Source organism: Aedes aegypti, chromosome 2, assembly GCF_002204515.2.
Source record: "Aedes aegypti strain LVP_AGWG chromosome 2, AaegL5.0 Primary Assembly, whole genome shotgun sequence".
In the NCBI taxonomy this organism is placed as follows: domain Eukaryota; kingdom Metazoa; phylum Arthropoda; class Insecta; order Diptera; family Culicidae; genus Aedes; species Aedes aegypti.
In genome coordinates, this window is record NC_035108.1 from 92,584,200 (window position 1) to 92,606,811 (window position 22,612).

Consider the following 22,612-nt stretch of genomic DNA (forward strand, 5'->3'; position numbering starts at 1 on the left):
AATCACATAAGAAGAAAAACCTCAAATTTTGAGCCAAACATATTAAGATTTAGAGGTAGTGCGAGCGACTTGAAGGTGAATTTTCAAGTTATGAAATATGACCTTCAGTGAAGTCGTCATAACTTTGTTATTTTTCAACCGATTTATAAGCTTAAAGTATCATTCTCTTCTAAATTAAATTTTTAAAAAGTTCGTAGAATATTAAATTTGTCTAAAATCAAAACTAGTCTTAGTTAAATGTAGTTTTCTTCAAATTTTCAAATGATGAAGTCCATTGAGTTTTTCTTAACAAACATTTTCTCCAAGATTTTAATTCAGTAAATTCATTACCCACTTTACCAATACTTTGGCAATGTTCTTAAAAAATATCAATCATAGTTTTTAAAAGAACAGTTGAACACTTTCCGCTAAAAACTTTATAGGAATTTTTTTTTTTAATTTTCTTTAGTAAGCGTTTACTGAAGAAATATTAATTTTAAAAGTCTCTTGAAATATTAATTTCTAGAGACTTTTAAAGATATGTGGGAGCAACATCAAATTGAATTGAATGCAGATATATCTGCGGAAAACTTCTCTAAGTAATCGCTAAGAACATTTTTCCAATTGAATTCTGTTCAGTTGCCTATGAAAATCTTTTGGAATATTAGCAAAAATCCTTAGAGTAACACCTGGGAGAATCATTTAATCATGAACAATTTTTGCCGTAAATTTTTCAACCAAATTCTTCAAGGATTTCCGATAGTTTTCAGAAAAAAACATGTTGAACGAATCTAAAGAGAAACTAGACATCTTGACAAATTGGTGACTTCCAGTATTTCTTGTACTATTTCTTGGAGAAATCCTTATAATTCCAGAAAACCCTAAGCAAATTATTAATGAACAAATAGATGGCATAAATACATAGAGAACCTTCAAGAGAAAATGAATTTCTAAAGCATTCACTGGCCGAATTCTTCAAGAGTTTTTTTTAAGCAATTTGATAGAGATTCTTTGTGAAATTTTCTATTAGTTCAGAAAGCCTAGAGAAAATTCAGGAAAAATATGTTGAGTAATAACTACTAATCCTGGGAATGATTTTCCTTGGAAATCCCAATTGGAACACCGTGGAAACTTGAAAAGGAGTTCTTGGAGAAATTACGGGAATAATGCATGAAGATATCCCAGTGCTAGTTCTCAGAGAAATCTCGGAGGACGTGATTGGGAACGTGAGACGTTCGTGAAAGAATCACAAAAGATATTCCTCGTGAGTTTTTCGGAAGAACTATTGAAGCATACTTTTACTTGATTAGACAAAGAATAAATATTTTCCGTAGTGTAAATTAAAATTAAAAAATATCATTGATGTGCAGCGATATGAAAAAATCACAAACAAATTAAATCTATGCAAACGGGTGCAAGTCGTTAAATCGAATTCTGTTAGGCCTATGTGATGCTATTTTCAGCAAAAACACGGGTCTTTTTATGACAAACAACTTTGTAGAAAACACAAAAAATGTTAAAAATCTTGGAAAAATGTTATGATAAAAAGTATGATTTTTAGGGGCCATTCACATACAACGGCATATATCTCAAAAAGTATAAGAGATAGAAAAATCGTGTCTTCGACAAAGTTGTTTCAAATGACCAATTCTACAACTTTGCTGAAGACACCATATGTCTATCTAAATGTTTTGAAAAAACAATTTTTCTATCTCACTGCTAGGAGGATTGATCATAAAACTTTTTTCGTCAAAAGTTGCGCTTTAATATACCAAGAAACTTCTCCGAACAAACTATATCGCTAAAATCAACGGTTTGGGCGCTATTCAAAAAGCGCATGAAATCGATAAAATAAAACACAGTGCGATGGAAGGTGTGCAAAATTGTGTGAAAGTTTCAAGCGAACACTTCAGTTCGTTTGGATCCCACCGGGGACTACGACAAGGTGATGGACTTTCGTGCCTGTTGTTTAATATTGCACTAGAAGGTGTTATGCGGAGAGCCGGGCTTAACAGCCGGGGTACGATTTTAACGAGATCCAGTCAATTTGTTTGCTTCGCGGATGATATGGACATCGTCGGCCGAACATTTGAAAAGGTGGCAGACCTGTACACCCGCCTGAAACGTGAGGCAGCAAAAGTTGGACTGGTGGTGAATGCGACCAAGACAAAGTACATGCCAGCTGGTGGACCGAAAGCGACAGGGCTCGCCTTGGTAGCAGTGTTACGATACTTACGGGGATACTTTCGAGGTGGTCGATGTACCATGTACAAAACGCTCATAAGGCCGGTAGTCCTCTACGGGCATGAAACGTGGACGATGCTCGAGGAAGACCTACAAGCACTTGGAGTCTTCGAACGTCGGGTGCTTAGGACGATCTTCGGCGGTGTGCAGGAGAACGGTGTGTGGCGGCGAAGGATGAACCACGAGCTCGCCCAACTCTACGACGAACCCAGTATCCAGAAGGCCAAAGCTGGGAGGATACGATGGGCAAGGCATGTTGCAAGAATGCCGGACAGCAACCCTGAAAAGATGGTGTTCGCTTCGGATCAGGTTGGTACAAGAAGGCGTGGAGCGCAGCAAGCTAGGTGGGCGGATCAAGTGCGAATCGATTTGGCGAGCGTGGGGCAAAACCGAGGATGGAAAGATGCGGCCACGAACCGAGTATTGTGGCGTGAAATTGTTGATTTAGTGTTATCTGTCTAGATGTTAACTAAATAAATAAAATAAATAAGCACTCGATCATTTACTACTGTTCCAAATGGCTAACACATTCATCAGGGTTTTTTCTTTCTTTCAATCAAAGGTCGTTCTTTCTAGTTATACATCACAGCGAGTACTGTAAGCTACTAAGTAATGCAAATTATCCTGACCTATCCCAGTTAGTTACCATTCGACCTTACGGTTCATTAGAACTTTTGGCCATTTTAAGCCTAATGATCCTTTCGGCCTAACGACCCTTTCAGCCTAACGGCATTAGGCCTAATGGCATTCGGCCCAACGAGATAGAACCAAATACATGCAAACTACGAAATTCGTGATTATTGAGACCGATGATATTTACAAAAATAAAGAAGAAATTGCTAGGCTCTTCTAGGCCCCCTCCAGAAAAAAAAACATCTTGGTTACGCTTATCTAGTCTCTAAGTAAACATCTGAAGCTATAGAATTATTCTCATGTTCGGTTATTAACTTTTCAAGACAATATTTTGATGAAAGTCCGTTGTGAAAAAAATGAAGCAGATTATAAGCAATGGGCATTTTTTGTTTCTGGTACCACTCTCACGGAGAAGAATTTGTTTAGGTTGAGATTATTATACTGTTAATTACATTTATTAACGCAAAAATAGTAGTTTAAAAGTAAAATCAGCTACTAGGGTGCAGAGCTACTTGGGCACTTCCATGATTCACTTTGGCATTGGGGGCTTTTCTCGGCCAAAATTGTAGAAACTTTGCAATTCTTCTTCTTTGTGGCGTTACGTCCCCACTGGGACAGAGGCTGCTTCTCAGCTTAGTGTTCTTATGAGCAATTCCACAGTTATTAACTGAGAGCTTACTATGCCATGACCATTTTTGCATGCGTATATCGTGTGGCAGGTACGATGATACTCTATGCCCTGGGAAGTCGAGAAAATTTCCAACCCGAAAAGATCCTCGACCGGTGGGATTCGAACCCACGACCCTCAGCTTGGTCTTGCTGAATAGCTGCGCGTTTACCGCTACGGCTATCTGGGTCCCTAAACTTTGCAATAAGAAGCACTTTGATATGACGCATATTGTGGCCGAATATGAGCTCGGTAGCTTGCAAAAAACCCCACTGCCGAAGTGAAGTGCCAAAAATAGGATCCGGCTCCCTACTTGATATATCGCATACTAGTTTTCAGAACCGTTCATAAAGTGACTACATTCAGAGCCGAATCTTTGACATAAGGCCAAATAAAATTGGTTAGAGTTTCAAGTGGACTTGTAGATCCAAGAAACAGGGCTATACCACAAGACGTTCAACTCAATGGACCCAGTGGTTCTACGCCCCAATAAACAGAAACATAGATTCGGGAAAAAAAAAACGAAAAAGATGTAAAAACATAGATTGGTAGTACTGCACAGAACATGGTTGGATATGAACAGTTGAAAAGGAAACATTGAGTGGTTGGTAAACCTTCTTCTTCTTTTTTCTTGCGGTACGTCCCAACTGGGACAGATTTTGCTTCTCAGATTAGTGTTCTTATGAGCACTTTCACATTTATTAACTAAGAGCTTTCTTTGCCGATTTACCAATTTTGTATTTGTATTTCGTTTGGCAGGTACGTCAAGAAAGAAGAAAGTTTGTTTAATGATCAACGCTCCGTCATCGTAATCATCGTCATCCTCGAAACTTGAATAGCAGTTTTTCTGTTCAAAATTAAAAATTATTCGATGCAAATGTGTTCACTGTGTTTCGGTAGGGAAACAGAATACAGTGAACGCATTTTCCTGTAAATTTTCTTGATTTTGAACGAAAAAACTGCTTTTGAAAATTCCGAAATCAATGACGGATCCTGCCCCCTTAACGAAAAGGTCCTCGATCGCTAGGATTAGAACGCACGACCCTCACAGCTTGGCCTAGGCGGGCCCCTAGCATTGGTAGATCTAGTACACTATTTGACCTTAGCTCTCGGATGATTTGGTGAATTTAAACAATCTACTTTGCAATAAAATTGAATTATACGCCAACACTAAAACTCACGCAGAGTCATATTATGACATGGTTGGATATGCCTCGTTGATGACAAAATCTTATTGATGGATCTAGTACATCGTTTGTTCTTGATTGGTTGTTATTGATCTAGTACATAGTTTGTTCTGAAGTCTTCAGTCTTCGACGGTAGCACTGACCCGGAATATATTGAGTATATGAAATGAATCATTTGACTTCTAGTATTGTTGAGAACATCATCGACATCCAGGCTGATCAAGTAGATCAACTGATCAGAACTACAATTTGATTTGGAGACCTTGGAACATCAAGTATGAAAGTAAATGGATTGGCAGTGCTGCACAAAGGCTCACTGCTCACATAACATTGTTGGAAATGTATTATTCAAAAAGAAACAATGAAGGCCTTGGTAGATCTAGTAGATTACCTATCCTAAAATCCCGGAATGAACGGTAAGTGCACCTACCGTTTATCTTAAATTCTATGCATCCACAGCTGGATTAATATGGGTTAATTATTGAAAAATTTCGAAGGATTATTTAATGCTTGTTGAAAATCGTTTAACGATAATGATTTTTGCCTTCTAGAATAAGCTTCGATGATCAACATGCTTTGAATCGCGTGTGCCTGCTCTCACCTCAAAAGTACTAAAAGTGGTTCGCCTACAGATGTACCTTTTCCAGCGCAGAAATATTTCTATAAATATTGATGACAAACACCTCCACGCACGTTGGCAGACAAGTTCTCAAACCGCCAAACCGAACTGGAGTCAGAGGTGTACTATTGCTATGGTGAGCATTGCACAGTGGTCAACAAATTGGGTCCTAAAGCCCTGTCCCAATTTTAGTGCCAAACGCTTAAGTGTAGGCCAAAAACACATGTTTACTCAATTTTCTAATGTTTTTCGTTGGCTCAAGCCCAAAAAAAAATTTATTAGAATTTTTCACATCCTTTGGCTTAAACTCAAATTTAGGGTGTATTTTGTTTTCCGTGTCCCTTACGAAATGTCAGATAGGAACAACCCCAGTGGTCGAACTAAAACCCCTGTGGTGTTTTTGTCGACTAAGCGAACGTCAAACATGATCAAAAGTGTCAAGGTTCATTTATGGACCAAATTTTTAAATTAAAGTTTAAACATGATATAGCCATTATTTGAGCGGGAAAAATTGCTAAAGTAATTACAGTAACATGCTTTTTCGTGTTATTAAATAAAAACAAGATTTCATTACATATTTTAGGACCCAATTATTCAGCATTTCCTGGCCGTAGTTTCCGATACGTAGGCTGTTGTTAGAAATACATAAAGGTTCGACAACTACGACGCGACCACGAGAAGATCAATGGCCAACCTGCTTCATTGATTTCGACACCGAATATCGAGAAGTCTAAGTGCTTGTTGGTCCATCGGTCGTCACAGAGCGTTTGCAGTTGTAGGCAACGAAAGTGTGACATGGAAAACATAAAATCAAACAACCACAGCCGGTATCCAGCTAAGATTACAAGTTGTTTTCTCACTTGAAGCTGTGTCATTAGCATATGCTGACGATTGACGACACTGTTTGTTTTGATTTTTGTTACTGTTGTAAGTTTTCGTTTTGCTCCCTCGTGACATGATTCTGAAGAGCAGCGATCTTTATGTTGCACCTACAGTAAAATCCATTGGTTTGATTTTGAAACCTGGAATAAGCATATTCCGAATTATTACACACAGTTTTACAAAAAATTGATAATAAAAACATTAATTAACTCTAAGGTAACCGGCACATAGAGCGAAAACGAATCAACATGGCAATTAAATATATTAACTTATTGCGCGTGGTAAACGTGATTAAACTATGAGTGAAATTATTGAACCTCCGATCTTTTTTTTTTAGAATTCAAACCACTGCGACAATGAGGTTGATCTATTGTGGTATACCCACGACTCTTGTGTTTGAACCGAGCGTTTTGACCAACTTAACTACTGAACCACTCGATGAGCCAATTTTTCATTAAATTACAAATTTCGAATTCAAACCCAACAGCTCACGCAGATAGCCGCAGGGCCCAGATAGCCGTAGCGGTAAACGCGTAGCTATTCAGCAAGACCAAGCTGAGGGTCGTGGGTTCGAATCCCACCGGTCGAGGATCTTTTCAGGTTGGAAATTTTCTCGACTTCCCAGGGCATAAGGTATCATCGTACCTGCCACACGATATACGCATGCAAAATGGTCATTGGCATAGTAAGCCCTCAGTTAATAACTGTGGAAGTGCTCATAAGAACACTAAGCTGAGAAGCAGGCTCAGTCCCAGTGGGGACGTAACGCCAGAAAGAAGAAGAAGAAGCTCACGCAGATCTCACGAAATCCCGTATTGGAACAAGACAAGACCCACTAAGACAATTTAATTTCATGAAGCTAATTAATTGACCCATCTTGCAGGACTCTGCATTCCGCCATCTGCGACCACACAGCAAAAAGACCCTTTCACGGCCTCCGGGCCCAGCAGCGGGGCCACACGATTAACTCAACTCGAATTTGGATTTTCTGCAGTTTGATTTATGACCAAACTGTAAATAAATCACGTCTCCAACCGGTCTGCCAGGTCCACCACTTGTGGCGGCGTAGAGTACAGTAGAGAACAGTATGTCACTCCGCCAACGACAGCTAAATTAACAAGCGTTTAGTGAAGTGTCCCCTCTGTGTTTTATGAAAAAGTAGTCAATTATATGATTAGACATGAGCAATAGTTTGAACATATTTGGCAATAACAAACTTCAAAGAAGCACTAAAATGTATTTTTTTACCGGTAAATCAATAAAAATAAGCAATGATAAATTGGAAACCAGCAATAAAAAAACACATCGATAATCCTAGAGTAATTTATACACGAGCATTAAGAAATTGACACTAAACGAAAAACAAGCACTAAAAATGAAATTGTCTGAGAACCAAATGATAATTGATAAAAAATCCAAAGAAAAAATAAAACTTGGCAATGAGAAATTGAAGAACACAAATAAAGAAGAGCACTAAAAACAAAAAGCAATAAAAAAGAAACTATAAAAACTTATTGTTCTCCATATTTTTAAGTGGTATTTCTATTTTTCTTTGAAAAATTTCAATTGTAATGCTTTTTTTCATTTTTTGCTTCAGGACAAGTTGTTTCGAGTTGTTTTATTGACTGTTTTTGGTGAAACTAGTGGTTGTTATCCTTTTCCTAAGGCATGATCATATTTTTCCAACCCGCCACCTCTCCGCCAGTCAGTCAATCTTTTCGTTGACGGGGTTCATTGGCGAGCGGTAATTCTGCTGCCCGTCTCTCTCTGGATTAGGTTAGAAAAATTGGTTGGCGGCTTGACGAGCAGCAAGTTGACAAGCCACATGGGTGTAGAAGGTAGCCAGGTACATATATTTCGTACTTACTTGGTTATTAGCGCTTTTGAAGTGGCAACCACGTCCGCGTGCTTCTGAAATGTCGATTCGTGTCACAAATTACAACACAACCGGCGGTTGTGGGTAGCGTCAGAGTGTCTAGCGAGGACGTTTGAATGTTCGGGGAACTACCTAGAGAAACGGCTGTAAGCGATTCAGTAATAGCGTTTTCATAGTTCATAAATTGTTTTTCTAATCTTTTTGTTAGAATCATTTCAGAGATAACATTTATTTCTTATACCTATGAGTTCAGTGTTTTTGGCAACACTTTATCCTAATTTGGACAAACTTAATTAAGCTGTTATTAATATTTTGTTAACAACAAATTATATTTGATTTTCCGTTATATTTGAAAGTCAATTTTTATCTAGCATAAGTCCTAGATACTTAACTTCATCTGAGCAATTTATTGGAACCCCTTTCATTGTGGGTGGTTTATATCTACTTAAAGGTTTCAAATAAAGAGCTTAGATAATTAAAAGTGGATCTGATAGGATTGAGAATCACTTCATGGGATATTTGAAATTCAACAGCGTTATGATCAAATTCTAAGTTGACGTGAGTAACAAATTGGCTACAAAGCTGACTAAATTCGGTTAGGATCAAAATTTGACCTAATCAATCGTAGAATGATTTCTAGACAAAGAGAAACAAGTAGGGCTATTAGGATATGATATTGAGTAATATTCTGAAGAGCACTCATTCAATAGAAATTAGCCGTTGGAATTGCTTTGCGAATTATTCCATGATTGAAATTTTGCATAAGAGCCACCAATGACATTTTTTACTTTTTGCGAGTCAATTTCCTCAAGTCATTTAGAAGCAAATTAACTTGCTGCCCACCGCATTGAAAAGGCAAATACCTATGAAAGTATATTCACCAAGTTGCGTTTAAACAGAAAAACCAAAAGTTTCAAAAACGTTGGTTACAAATGTCGAAAAAAGTTGATGACAGCACTTCCACCACATGCTCTATCCAGGCGATGATTTCGATAAACAAAAAAGTTTTGTTCTAGCTGTGAAATAAGTTTCAGTAATAACTATTAGTTCATACAATGTTAACTGCCCACTGCACAATGGTCCAGATAGCAAGTTTAGGCGGACATGAACTTTTCGACGTCATTTTGTGGTTTTAGAGTATAGGTTACTTCCCAGAAGTGTCTCGAAATTAATTTTACTACAATTCGTACGAAAGGAATTTTTACTCTGCACTAATCGCAATAGTGTCCTATACGCCAACTTTTTTATGTTAATAGATAGCAAGTTGGTATGTTCAGCAAAGTTGTAGCATATTTCAATACAAAAAACTTTGTAGAACAAACTTTTTCTCTATCTCTTATACTTTCTGAGATAATTGACTTTATATATGAAACAAATGAAGAAAATCATTTTTTCACTCATAAGTCATTTATTTACAAATTTTAGCAGCCTACTATGTTCTACAAAGTTTTTGGTACTGCTATATTCTACAACTTTGGTGAATATACCACAGTTGTATTTCTTCTCGTTTTCTTATTGTCTTCTTCTTCTTCTTCCTGACGTTACGTCCCAGAGAAGATTTTAATTTAAAATCATGCCGTATTAAAAGTCATACATGGTAATATGTTGCAAGAGTTGAGAGGCATTCAATTTATTTATCTTGAGTCTTTGATTTATGTATAGCAGTAATTATTACAGTAGTTAAAGTCGTATTGACATCAGTCATAGTAACCATGTCAAAAAAATACAATTGCGATTGCCACTCACATCAGATCCAGTGATCTCACTGACAAATCGTCGAATCGCACAGAAGCATTCGGAATTGCACGAAAAAGCGCAAGAATTATTGAAAAAGTTTTGAAAATTATGCTTTTTAACAAATATAGTACACTTTACAAAATCAAACAGGTGTTGATTATTTCATGCTGAATCGCGGCGGTCATGACTTTTGTGTGTTTTATAAAAAAGATGACTAATTAATGTGTTTTTATTGCAAATCACCCGTCATTGAAAATAGTCTTAAAAATATATATAAACATAATATATTCATCAAATTTCACTCAAATACTCTTTAAGGGGTGTAGAGCCACGGTGTGACAGGTAGGTTCATTTTCAAGTGCATCTTTGCGAGTTATTTGGCCTGTAATACGGTATGATTTTAAATTAATATCTCCTACAATAAGAAAACCAGAAGAAACACAACTGTGGTATATTCACCAAAGTTGTACAATATAATAGTACCAAAAACTTTGTAGAACATAGTAGGCTGCTTAAATTTGGATAAATTAAATTTAAATGACTTATGAGTGGAAAAATGATTTTCTTCATTTTTTTATATAAAAAGTCAATTATCTCAGAAAGTATAAGAGATAGAGAAAAAGTTTGTTCTACAAAGTTTTTTGTATTGAAATATGCTACAACTTTGCTGAACATACCAACTTGCTATCTATTAACATAAAAAAGTTGGCGTATAGGACACTATTGCGATTAGTGCAGAGAAAAAATCCCTTTCGTACGAATTGTAGTACAACTAATTTCGAGACACTTCTGGGAAGCAACCTATACTCTAAAACCACAAAATGACGTCGAAAAGTTCATGTCCGCCTAAACTTGCTATCTGGACCACTGTGCACTGTTATTAACGATCGCCGTTTCACCTTATTTCCTTACAGGCGTTCCACATTCCACCCACAAAACCAGGAATCCAGACGTTGAGCAGCATCAGACAGACATCCACCAAGCAGAACCTTCTGCATCCGGCGCAGTTTTTCGTGCCGGTCAAAGCGAACAACTCATCCGACGAGGACTACGAAGGCTCGGCCGAAAGCATAGACCGCAGTTTTAAGGCGCGCAAGATTGTCTACAAATATCCGGTGCGATATTCGAAGAAGAAAGTCAAACACCCGCCGCTGCATCCCAAGTTCTACACGCCGTACTCGCACTGGACGAAGTGCGACGTGTTCTGTCGACAGCGAAGGGAACGATACTGCGTTGTGCGATCGAAGTGCGGCTATCACATCCACGTGGAAGAACGGCGATGTAATCGACATTTGTAAGTGGACACTTCAATCTGTTTGAGCTGGTAGAGAATCGACTGTGTGGTTCAAATATGTTTTCCGGCTACGGAGCCATGTACCTGAAATATTCAGACCTGATAGTTAAAGTTATGGACCAATGTACGAGTTCACTAATTTGACGTTTGAGCGGTGCCGAATTGACTGGTTTTAATGGTCACATAAACTACATGTCACCGCTAAAACGTCGAATAGCGAACTCGTGCATTGGTCCATACAAAACATAGGACTACAAACGACAAAAATATTTATAGGGGAAGGGGTGGTAAAATGAACACCTTAAGGATATCATCTTGTTTCTGATAGAAAAACGAGGAATTTGTATGGTTCTATCGCACAACATCAAAGATAGGGATGTTATCTATAGCACAAATTCAGACTGAAATAGCTAAATTTTTACTTACTCTTATCGCTAGCAAAACACGATGCAAATGTTCATTTTACCTGCACTATGTGAGTAAAATGAACAGCTGTTGGTTGTAAAATGAAGATCATGCAAAAAACGTGAGCAAAACAAATGTTTTTGAAAATTTACATTGCATTCCCGAAAATATACGGGTTTTCGGATAAACTTTATAATGGCGACCAAATTCAGAATGGCCTCCTTTTTTCACTTCGAATGAAAACTGCATTCTTCTTCTATACGAGGACACTGAGTTTTATATGTATTTCAAAAGAAATATGAGATACAACTCGTAAAGAAACACCTAAGATTCATCAAAAACTGAGCTTTTTACAATCTATCTAGTTCACTGATTTGCGAGGGGTCAACTAATTTGAGTTAATCAAAACACTTTTCATCTAGTTCTAGCATACTTTGAGATCTGTCTTTCTATGATTTTATTTGAGGAGTGTTGCCAGTTTCCAAAAAATGTTTTTAATAGGGCGTCTGTACCAACGATAGAGGCAATAGTAACGGGTTGAGCAACACAAAATCGCCAGAAAATAACGGAAGCTCGTTTTCCATATCTGAATACGACATTCGAAAGCTTTTTTGTTCTATTTCACGTAAAAAATAATCTTAGAACGATAAAATCCCTGAATCCTTTCTACTGCTTCCTAACTAATTTCCAAGATTTTTTTTTCAAGGGCAATGTTAGGAAAATACACATTTAAATAAAAATTGCCTATAACACGCTCGAAACCTCACTACCACTATTATTGGTACACACGCTACCACTGGATCAGCCACCCTAGCATATGCAAATCATCATTAGAATGAGTGGAGTGCTTCGACATTGGCGTAAGAATATTGTGACCAGGAGGGCCAGACCCCCTCCCCTAGAATTTAGGATGTCAATGCCAAGGTTTTTGGATGATGCCCTGCTCGAGGTGTCCGATGATGATGACGATAATTTTCCTCATAAGAATTCGCTTAAGAAATCCATCCATAAAACTTGTATATTGTCCGACAAAATTATTTGAAAAAAAATAGGCAAAATTAGTAGGAAAAATCTTGGACAATAGATAGCGGAAAGTTTTTCGCGGAAAACTAAGCTTAATTCATTACAGATCATTTCAAGGAATTTCAAATTGGCTAAATTTGTTTTTTGTCAGAGGGGTGACAGAAACCTTGTTTGAAAATGATTAACAAAATCGACACAGTTTTTTATATTTGTTTGATTTTGATCCAATTTTTTAAAGCTACTTCTATTTGAAAGTATGCACTTCAACAGAAACGTAATCGCCTATCTCGATGCGTGGGAAATTTTTTGCAAATAATGCTCAATAGAAGCATTTTTCTTTAATCGCAGTTCGCAGTGGAAATGTCAATACAAATGGAGTTCACTGTGGAAAATTACTTGAACATTTCTTGCGCTGAAACTTTTACTTTTCTTGAACGGAACAGCATACCTAGCTTATAAATTAACTTATTACTTAAATTCTAAACTTATTATGTTTTAAATTCTTGAGAAATTCAAAAAAAATCATTAATTTCAAATTGATTTGTAACAAAGTTTTTGACGCCACTCTTCGATTTTTGCTAAAGAATTTGAGTATAATCGAATTTTGCATGGAATATCAAAGGGTAGCTTCAGAACTTTTGCTACAAATCATGGAAATTAAATAATCAAATAATGTTGTCAAATCTATTCATAAATTCAACATGAATCCCACCTGAACAACTGTGAGCAGAACCACTGCACATGAAGTGCGCTACACGAAAAAAAAGAACCGAAAAGAGATTTCACCGAGAATGAAAAACACGAGACACGTTTAATTTAAGAAAAGATTTAATTCGTGTGTTAACTTTACGAAGTACTGGTTGATACTGAAAACAGAAGTTCACCGCGCTACTTCAGTGTGCTTTTGTTTTGTCTCTGTCATGTTGGCAATGCTAAAAGTATGAGTGATCGTTTATGCCTGATTCGCTGCTGACAAGTAATTTCTCGGCCTATCTTGATGCATGGAAAATTTCTGCAAGGAATCGATCAAGAATGCGCTTTTTTCTGATCGCAGTACGCAGTTGAAAAGAAATGTCAGTACAAATGGGAGTCGCTGTAGAAAATTTCTGCAAGGAATCGACGAGAAATTTCTTTAGCGATTCCTTTTCAGTAGCAAATCAGGCTTTAGCAGCAAGATGGTTAGATGAAAGGAGGTAGACGTGTTGCCAATTTCCACAAAACCAACGATTGTTTCTATGTATTCTTTTTATCCACAAATTGATTCCAGAATATGTTTCCGGAATCAACAATACAAATTTAACTATACCTTTCAAAAATTCAAAATTTTCCTTCTCAATTCCTCCAAAAAATCATCGATACTGTCTTAGCTGAAAGTTCTATTGGATATTACTCTGTTAATCCCTTAAAATAGCAGTTACACAAGAATTATTCCAAATTATTTTGCAAAGTTCATTAAAAGAAATATTTCATAAATATTATAGATTGAGCCAAAAAGTAGTGCTTTGCGAAGGCTCAAGCTGTCAATTTCTTTCAATATATTTTCACTGTGATACAAAAATTCAACACTTTCCCTCCTAATCCATGGATCGCATCACCGACCAAAGGTGACTCCCAGATATTTTTCCTCCCTTACTAACCACACCTGTCCCGTAATGATTGTGGAGTTGCAGAGGTATTCTCGGTCTTTAGAAGCAACGATCATTACACAATAACGTTCCTTATCCTTCCCAACTGACTGTAAGGACTTGGCCGGCGCCGTTATTGATCAATAATATGAGAGCTGCGAAAATTGCACTTCGAGAATATGCGGAAAATCCCATCCCTTATTCATTTGGATCGAAGTGCAATTCTTACCGGTTCGGATCAATCACGGAGTAGCAATCATTGACATGTACAGTCAGTCTATGCTATGGTATGCTTTGCTAGATTGAGCCAAAAATTCTACAATTTCTGCTTCAAGTCTCCGGATTATACAATAATCACCTAAGAAAAATGTTTGGAAAGTTCTGTTCGTATCTTCAGAGGAAATTTTGTTTAAAAAAACAGGAACATTTTTGTTTCTGACATCATAATAGCGGGTAAGAAATTTGTGAAAGAGCATTTAGCAAAATAACTGGGTAGGGGAAAGGAATTATTAAGATATACTAAAAGAAATTTTTAAGGGTCTTCCTTAAAATATTTTTTTAGAATTCATATAGAATTCTGGGAAGTCCAAAAGTTAAGAAAGGAATTTAGCTAGATTTCAAGTTAAATTTTTAAAATATATATTCTTATGGAACTTTTTGATTTTTTTACATTAGAGAGCTTTTAAAAATTTAGCAATAATTCACTTCTAGAGAAAAGATTAATAAATAATCACTTATATTTTGCTGTTCATCGCATGACACGTTCTTGAGAAACTTCACACACCAATCTTTTCGTACTCCTAAGAGCAACACTATAAAGAATCTAAAGAAGAAAGTAAATTCAAGCAATCTTGAAAAGTTGCAGAAGTCTTTTACGTATGATTCCCGATTTCTGAAAGTTCATCTGGAATTCCTCAAAATAAAATCAAAGTAATGCAAGCATTTCCTTTCCACGCCAATAATTTCATGTTAAACTTCCTCAGTTCTAACATAATAATTGAAAATACGAATGACGATTTCAATTGATTATATGACTTTCCTATCTATGCTTTAAATGAGCTGTCCGGAATTTGAATCAAAGTGTCCGGAATATGAGGCAAGAGTGAGAAAGCGTCCGGAATAAGTATCAGGAAAACTCCACACATTTATATTTATTTAAAATGAATCATGTTTCGGAATCAACATCTTCACCCACCATTCGAAAGCTAAGTGTTTTAAAGGCTAACGCGGAGGAACCATACATAATGTTTTAATTTGTATGCTTTCTTATAAATTATACTTCACTGGGGCCTTAAGTGTCCGTAATATGAATAAAAACGGTATTCCTCCACTCAGGCAAATGGACTATCGATAAACATAGGAATCCCTTATGAAAATTCGCCACAAGAAATCGGATTGAAATTCATAAATTTGCCTTATGAAACCAGAATTTTTAAACAAAAAAATGTTTTCGCGGCAACCTGGAATCGAACCAAGAATCTTGCGATCGATAGACTCGAGCGTACATCACGCGCCTATCGACGCCTTGATGTGGAATGATGCTAAAACGATACATAAAGCGTTCGTATTGCAATAACCACCTTTCCATAAGGCAAAATTTATGAAATTCGATAGTCCAGTTCGCTGCGTGTGGAGTTGTTGGTTCAATTCAAACCAACAATGGAGAGTGGGTTGATTTCTAGACGTTATACGTTATACGTTAGGCTGATACAAATATTAATTTTCTTTTATGTCCGAGACCACTTGGACGGTACGAGGGGGGGGATAAAAATAAATAAGGAACAAAAAAATAAAAATGAAAAAAAAAGTTATTTTTCGAATTTTTATTTTTAACGATAGTTGTTAAGCTTTTTCCAATCGTCATCTGGATCACTATTTTACCTGGGTTTTACTCTAAAAATTAAAAAAAACCTAACTGATTGTAAAAAATTTTTTTTTTCTCCCCTTCAAAATTTTCGGAAAGAAGAAAATTAATATTTGTATCAGCCTTATTAAAAAAAAAGTTGTTTTTAAAACCAAAAACAAAAGCTGATAGAATTCCTGGATATTATTTTCGAGAAGTAAGAATGAATTTCAAAATCCTTTAGTAAACCAGTTGAAAAAATTATTGAAAAAAATGCCAGAAGAAAACAATCTCGGGATAGTATTTGGATCAATCTCTTGCGAATGTTTCCGAAAAGTCCCAGGACGACATCCCAATGGAAACAATTATATAATTTTCTAAAGAAATTCCTGAACAAATTGCTCAGGAAAATTGTAAGTATTTTCATGGCCGAGTTTTTGAAAACAATTGAACGTAGGGAGACTTACGGCTTCGGCACCTTGCGACTATTATCGGCAACCAAATTTCAAACGCCAAATACACAGTGTATAACTATCAAAACACACCAATGAAAACATTCAGATGATTTTTCGTTCTGTCAGCTACCCGCTTACGAGATTTCCGAGACGGAACAAACAATTACGCCAAAGATGTCAGCAATACAAATAACCACGCCTCAAAATGCGACTGATTTGGAGCTGCCGAAGTGATTCATTTGCAGCTCTTATGGGAAAGCTGCCGAACAGAATGGGAGCCTCAGTAGGCTCCGTCATCGTTGAATTCTTCTTTGTGTGAATGTTTGTTTGACAATACATGCACGAATCTGGTAGAACGTGCATTCAGTTTTTCAATTACTTTTGCTACAGTTATTCTCATCCACTACTGACATTCAAATTCAATTTCACTAGTGAAAAAAATCATTTCCGTCAGAATACCCCACAAAACATCCGGAAATTGCAAAAGTTGTATTTTTTTATTAAAAGACAATCATGATTCATCAACTGGAGGCATCACATTGCCGTTTTCTTACACCAGTAATATAAAATTCATTTGTAATTTTTTATATTCAATTTTCAATTTCAGTGCCTCTAGGTGAAACTGAATTTTGAAATGAGACCAACAGTGGGTGAAACTGAATGTGTGCGTGCGTTGCACCCACTCTCTTTCTCGTCGCATTCGCACTCGAAGTCAGATTGGTTTCTTGCTAGCGGAGTTTGTTTTTGTTCGTTTTCGCACTGATCGGGTATCATTCGGCTGAATTTTTACGACACTGGTTCGCAGCGTTGTAAAAACGTTTCCAAAAAGCTTTTAACAAATCTGTCGGTGTGAATCGATAAAGGATTGATCAGTGCATAAATGTAAACAAACAAATACGTAATTTGTCTGCTGATGTCCGAAAAAATCACAAGATTAACGCGGCATCGGCTTAGACTGCCGAGAATACGTAAGTTCTCCTATTCCGCAATAAAATTTAAAGAAAATTTTTGACTTTTTATACATTTTCTTGGGAGTGAGCGAATTTTTATTTATAGAGAAACATTACTTAGAAAATGTTTAGTTTAGTTTAGCTGTTAGATCTGTGAAGAACTTCTCTGAGAAATCACTAAGAACATTTTCCTAAATGATTTATATTTTTTCAATTGATTGTAAAAATCTTGTGGAATATTAGGAGAAATCCTTAGAATTGTACCTGGAAGAATCATTTAATGTTTTTTGTTAGAAGTTCCGGATATTTTTTACTGCAACTTTTTCAATCAATCCCTGTAGAATTTACGAGAGATTTTCCGAAAAATTTGTTAAATGAATCTGAAGAAAAACTTTAACCTCACAGGCAAAAATGGAAAAACGGTTGGTGAACTCTCTGAAAAATTTGTGGAAAATTCCTTGTTTGGTGATCGTGAAGACAATTTTAATGAGACTCCTAAAATTTCTTCTAATTGTGGAAATCCTCAGTTATTTTTTAGCAAGTTGATATTTCAAAACTAAAAATTGTAATTTATATGTAATAAGTACACAGAGAACTTTCCTGGATATTAGTTTACCGTGGTAATCCCAGGAGGAATCGAAAACTAGTAAAGAAGTTCTTGTAGAAAGCACTGGAAAAGTACGGAAGTACATAATTCATGGAGAAATCCCAGTGAGAATTCTCACAGAAATTTCTTAATAGTAAATGGTTGAAAACTTGGAAAATTTGTTGAAAAATCACAAGGGTATTCCTCGTGAGTTCTTGGGAGAATTATCCTGACGATATAGTTATATTATTTCATAATCGTGATTATGGCGACCAACATTACTTCTGTAAAACAATAATTTCTTACTCCTCTTCTAGGCCTCCTCCAGAAAAAAATCCTATCTACGGCAATGTCCTTCGGAAAACTCAAGCAAGACGGTTTGTTTTCTGAACGCCGGAGTATTTTTTTTTTTTCATTTTTGTACACTCAAAATAATCCAAACGTCATTGTTACGTGAAAACGTACGTGGTTTTTTTCCATCCCACTTTTCACGTAGCACCTACGTGGATCATAGACAGCACTGAATGAACGCATGAACAAATGCACCTCATCAGATCCATCGAAGTTTCGAAGTCACAGCTACATGAATTTCCACGTAGCTTTTACGAAGTATCCCAATAGATCGTAAATGGTTATTCATTAAATGTTATCAGAATAATTGCATAGAAACCAATTCTGTTTTGCATAGGCTTATGCAATCAAATAGCTTTCAAATTAAAAAACAACTCAAAAGATTACACTATTTATTATATTATAACACCATTTCCAATAAAATATCCAGTAAGATGACTAGTAACAAAAAATACATTGGCTGACACGGCGGCATTCCATCAAAACAAACGCACATTTTTCTCAAGTTGGTCCATTGAAAAATGTCTGGTTTCTCCACTCTTGCTGTTCAAAGTTGCGTAATATGAAATTTATATTACATAAGGTGTAAAAATGTATGATTCATTGGTATTTATCACATATTTACCTTGAAATCAGTTATGTTGAAGTCCAGCAGCTCCTAGATAAACTTGCGGCCACCATCTTTGAATTTGAACTCAAGAGAGAATGAACACGAAATGCAGACATCCAAATTAATTTATGGGCCTACGTGATTTTCACGTCAGTGCTATTGATAGCCTCAGTACATACATGCTCTAGTAACTATTACCACCTACAAGTATCGGCATACTATTTTATGTATTCCTGTTTTATAAAATTTCAATATTCTTATACTTTTTTCTCATTACTAAAATAAGATTAAAAAATATTTCAACATTTATAATGTCTAGCCTTTCAATTCAACATTCCAGTTCAATAGTTCGAGTTATGGAAAGTTGACTGTGTAAAGAAGTGTCAGTATCTCAAAGACAAGGAACAAATATCTTCTAAACCAGGTGACCAATGATCAAAACCTATACAGATTTTGAAAGTTCGAAACCTTTCCCTAACTTTGATAAATATCTTTGCGTTTTAATATCTATTAATATAATTTACATCAAACGGAAGCTTTTGATCCACACTGTGTAGGAAAAATATAAAAGTTTTGTAAAAATACGATTTTGATAAGTATTTTGCCAATGCCGTGATGCTAGTGCTACTATAGGAACAGGAATTAGAAATAGTGCTACTATAGGCACATGTATTCCTATAGTGGCACACGCGATAATAAATACAAACATTTGAGTTTTTGTAGTTTTCATATTTTTCCCACAAAACCAAGATAAAAAGCTTTTAGATGATGTAAAAATAATGACGCTAGCGTTATTTTTCGATTTTCTACGATTTTTTGTTCTTAGCTATGCGGCTATTGGTACATCGACCCTAGTCGTTATTTTTTCTGGAAACATAATAAAATCTTATTTTTTTACGATTCCATTATAATAGGTCGGAGCATGTTTAGCTCAAAACTAACAGCATAAATTATCCCAACATCTTTCAGGTGTTCACCATTGACGATCCCCGGGGAATACGATCGTATCCCGGTGCACAAGTACTCCGTCACGGGAGTCGAACCGTGGAAACCGAAGAAAAAGAAGAAACGGATTATCGTCGAGGAAGAAGACGATGATTACTATGATGAGGACGAGGATGATACCGAGTACGTGATCGTCAAGAAGAAAGCTAAGAAGACAAAGCATAACCGATGGAAGCGCCCCCACATCGTGTACAGACACAGGAAGTTCCCAAAGAATCACCGTCTAGAATCGGACTACGAAGACGAAACAGAATACGTAACGGAACAGCGGATCCACAACCAACGGAAACCCCTAAAAGTCATCGTCGATGATTTCGACGATCGTAAGATCTTCAGCCCAAGTCCTCATTTCCATCAACCGTACAGTTCGGCGCAGAAATTCCAGCGAAGACCTCACACAGCTGTGATCAAACGAAAGCCCCAGAGGCTCACCGATTACTTCGAAGACTATTACGATCATCTATATCGGGACGGTACTGGATTTGCCAACCGAAAAGATGACCTGGTTGATCTCGATGGGTTGCCAGCCGTTCAAGAAGCGTTAACCTCGGTTACAGACGACGATCATGAGGACGCAAACGTCACTACGTCCTCGACGGAGTTCAATAAACTAATGGAATCGTTTCCAACTACCGAACCTTCGTCAGGGGAGTCACATCACACTAAGCGAGACATTAGTAACTTCCTGGAAGACTCCGCGGAGGATCTGGATGGATCACAAGAAGATGACTTCAACAGTGACAGTCTAGATGAAATCTCCAATGATGGCAAGAAAAATCCTGAAAAGAGCATGCTCAAACTTGGGACGGCCGTAACACAGAAAAAGGCGCGGGAGAAGGCGGTGTTCGAAATGCCACGAAAGGTTGACAATCCGTATTCCAAGTGGAGCCGATGGTCCAAGTGCACTGCGAAGTGCACCACTCGGAGATTCAAGTAATATCCTCTCTTTGTATTGCAAGCATTGAAACTCATTCTACTATAATCTTTTTTCCACAGACGATGTAAGATTCCGTCCATCTGTAGCAACGACATCATCCGAGAGGTGGCCTACTGCTACACCGAGGGCAGTTTCTGCGAGGAATGGATCGGTAACCAACTTTATCAGAACAATAGGCCTCAGCAAACGCCGGCGATCGTCGCTACGACTCCGAAACCAACGAAACCTGCCCGAAATCAGGCGCTGTCGAACTACCAGCCGGTAGGTCGGGGGCGAAGTGATTTTCAGGATAACTCGATCGCACAACAACCTGCGGCCAATCGGAGAGGATTCCTCCAACCGGAATACATGCCGCAGGAGTTGACCTGCGGTATTCCAGCGGTACGTGGAAAACCGAAGAAGTATCTCTACAATATGCTTCGCATAATCGGCGGGAAAACGTCTCGCAAAGGTCAGTGGCCATGGCAGGTTGCCATCCTGAATCGGTTCAAGGTACGTTTACTTTGCCACTTTGAGTTATTCTTGAAGTTTTGATTAAATCCTTCTTCTCCTTTTCTAGGAAGCCTTCTGCGGAGGAACTCTGGTCGCACCGCGTTGGATCCTAACAGCGGCGCACTGCGTCCGCAAACGGCTCTTCATTCGCCTTGGAGAGCACAACCTTCAGCAGCCGGACGGAACGGAGATGGAGTTTCGCATCGAGTACAGTATTAAGCATCCCCGGTACGACAAAAAGATAGTGGACAACGACGTAGCCCTACTGAGGCTTCCCCGTGACGTCGAGCGGTCCAACTACGTGGGGTACGCCTGCCTGCCGGAACGGTTCCAAGCCCTTCCCACCGGCAACACGTGTACCATCATCGGGTGGGGCAAGAAGCGGCACAGCGACGAGGCCGGAACGGACATTCTACACGAAGCCGAAGTTCCGATCATCAGTAACGAGCGTTGCCGAGCGGTGTACCACGATTACACCATTACGAAGAATATGTTCTGCGCCGGTCACAAACGTGGCCGCGTGGACACGTGCGCCGGCGATAGCGGAGGTCCTCTTTTGTGTAGGGACTCCACCAAGGAGAACAGTCCTTGGACGATATTCGGAATAACCAGCTTTGGCGATGGCTGTGGGAAGAAGAACAAGTTTGGTATCTACACCAAGTTGCCAAATTACGTGGACTGGATTTGGTCGGTGATAAACTGTAACGGAAACTGCCGAACGTGATGATGGCGGGAGGACGTAAGCTATGTACGAGAAAGTGCAAATGTGTGCGAGAGGAAACGGCGAGAGTAATGATTTCAGCTGGATTTTTATGTATAAATTAAGATGCTTCTATGCTGTAGAGAAATGATCCTTCCTCCACAGTTTTATATTTATTGATGAGCTCTGCGAAATTGAGCTCATAAATAGAAGAGATCTAGCCGTATCGATAATTTCTACGTTAGTTATTTATTACGATTACTGTGTATAGTACTTTTACGAACAATAAAGGTGATAATTTAATAACAGTTACCAGCTTGTTGATGGTGTTTAATTTCTTAACCTTGCCAATGGTCAATTCAGATTTCCTTTTATCCCAGACTGTGCTCAAACCATTCCAAAATTGATTATGTGACTCTACCCTTAGATACTTTTGCAAAATTGTTAGAAACTTCTCCGCAAAGTTCTGAAGAAGATCACAGTGCACTGCAGTGGAACTAAAGGTAAAAATA

The 22,612-nt window shown here is 37.5% G+C and overlaps 1 protein-coding gene across 1 annotated transcript in view; it reads left to right on the forward strand.

Annotated features, from left to right (window-relative positions):
* LOC5574705 overlaps window positions 1–22,412 on the forward strand; it is a 217,539-nt gene extending 195,127 nt beyond the window's left edge. The window contains exons 4-7 of the mRNA XM_021841536.1: window positions 10,739–11,118; window positions 19,936–20,904; window positions 20,968–21,400; window positions 21,468–22,412. Coding sequence (XP_021697228.1) covers window positions 10,739–11,118; window positions 19,936–20,904; window positions 20,968–21,400; window positions 21,468–22,124 — 2,439 coding nt within the window. The 3' untranslated portion in view covers window positions 22,125–22,412. The remainder of the gene's footprint in view (window positions 1–10,738; window positions 11,119–19,935; window positions 20,905–20,967; window positions 21,401–21,467) is intronic.
* Window positions 22,413–22,612: the final 200 nt, after the last annotated feature.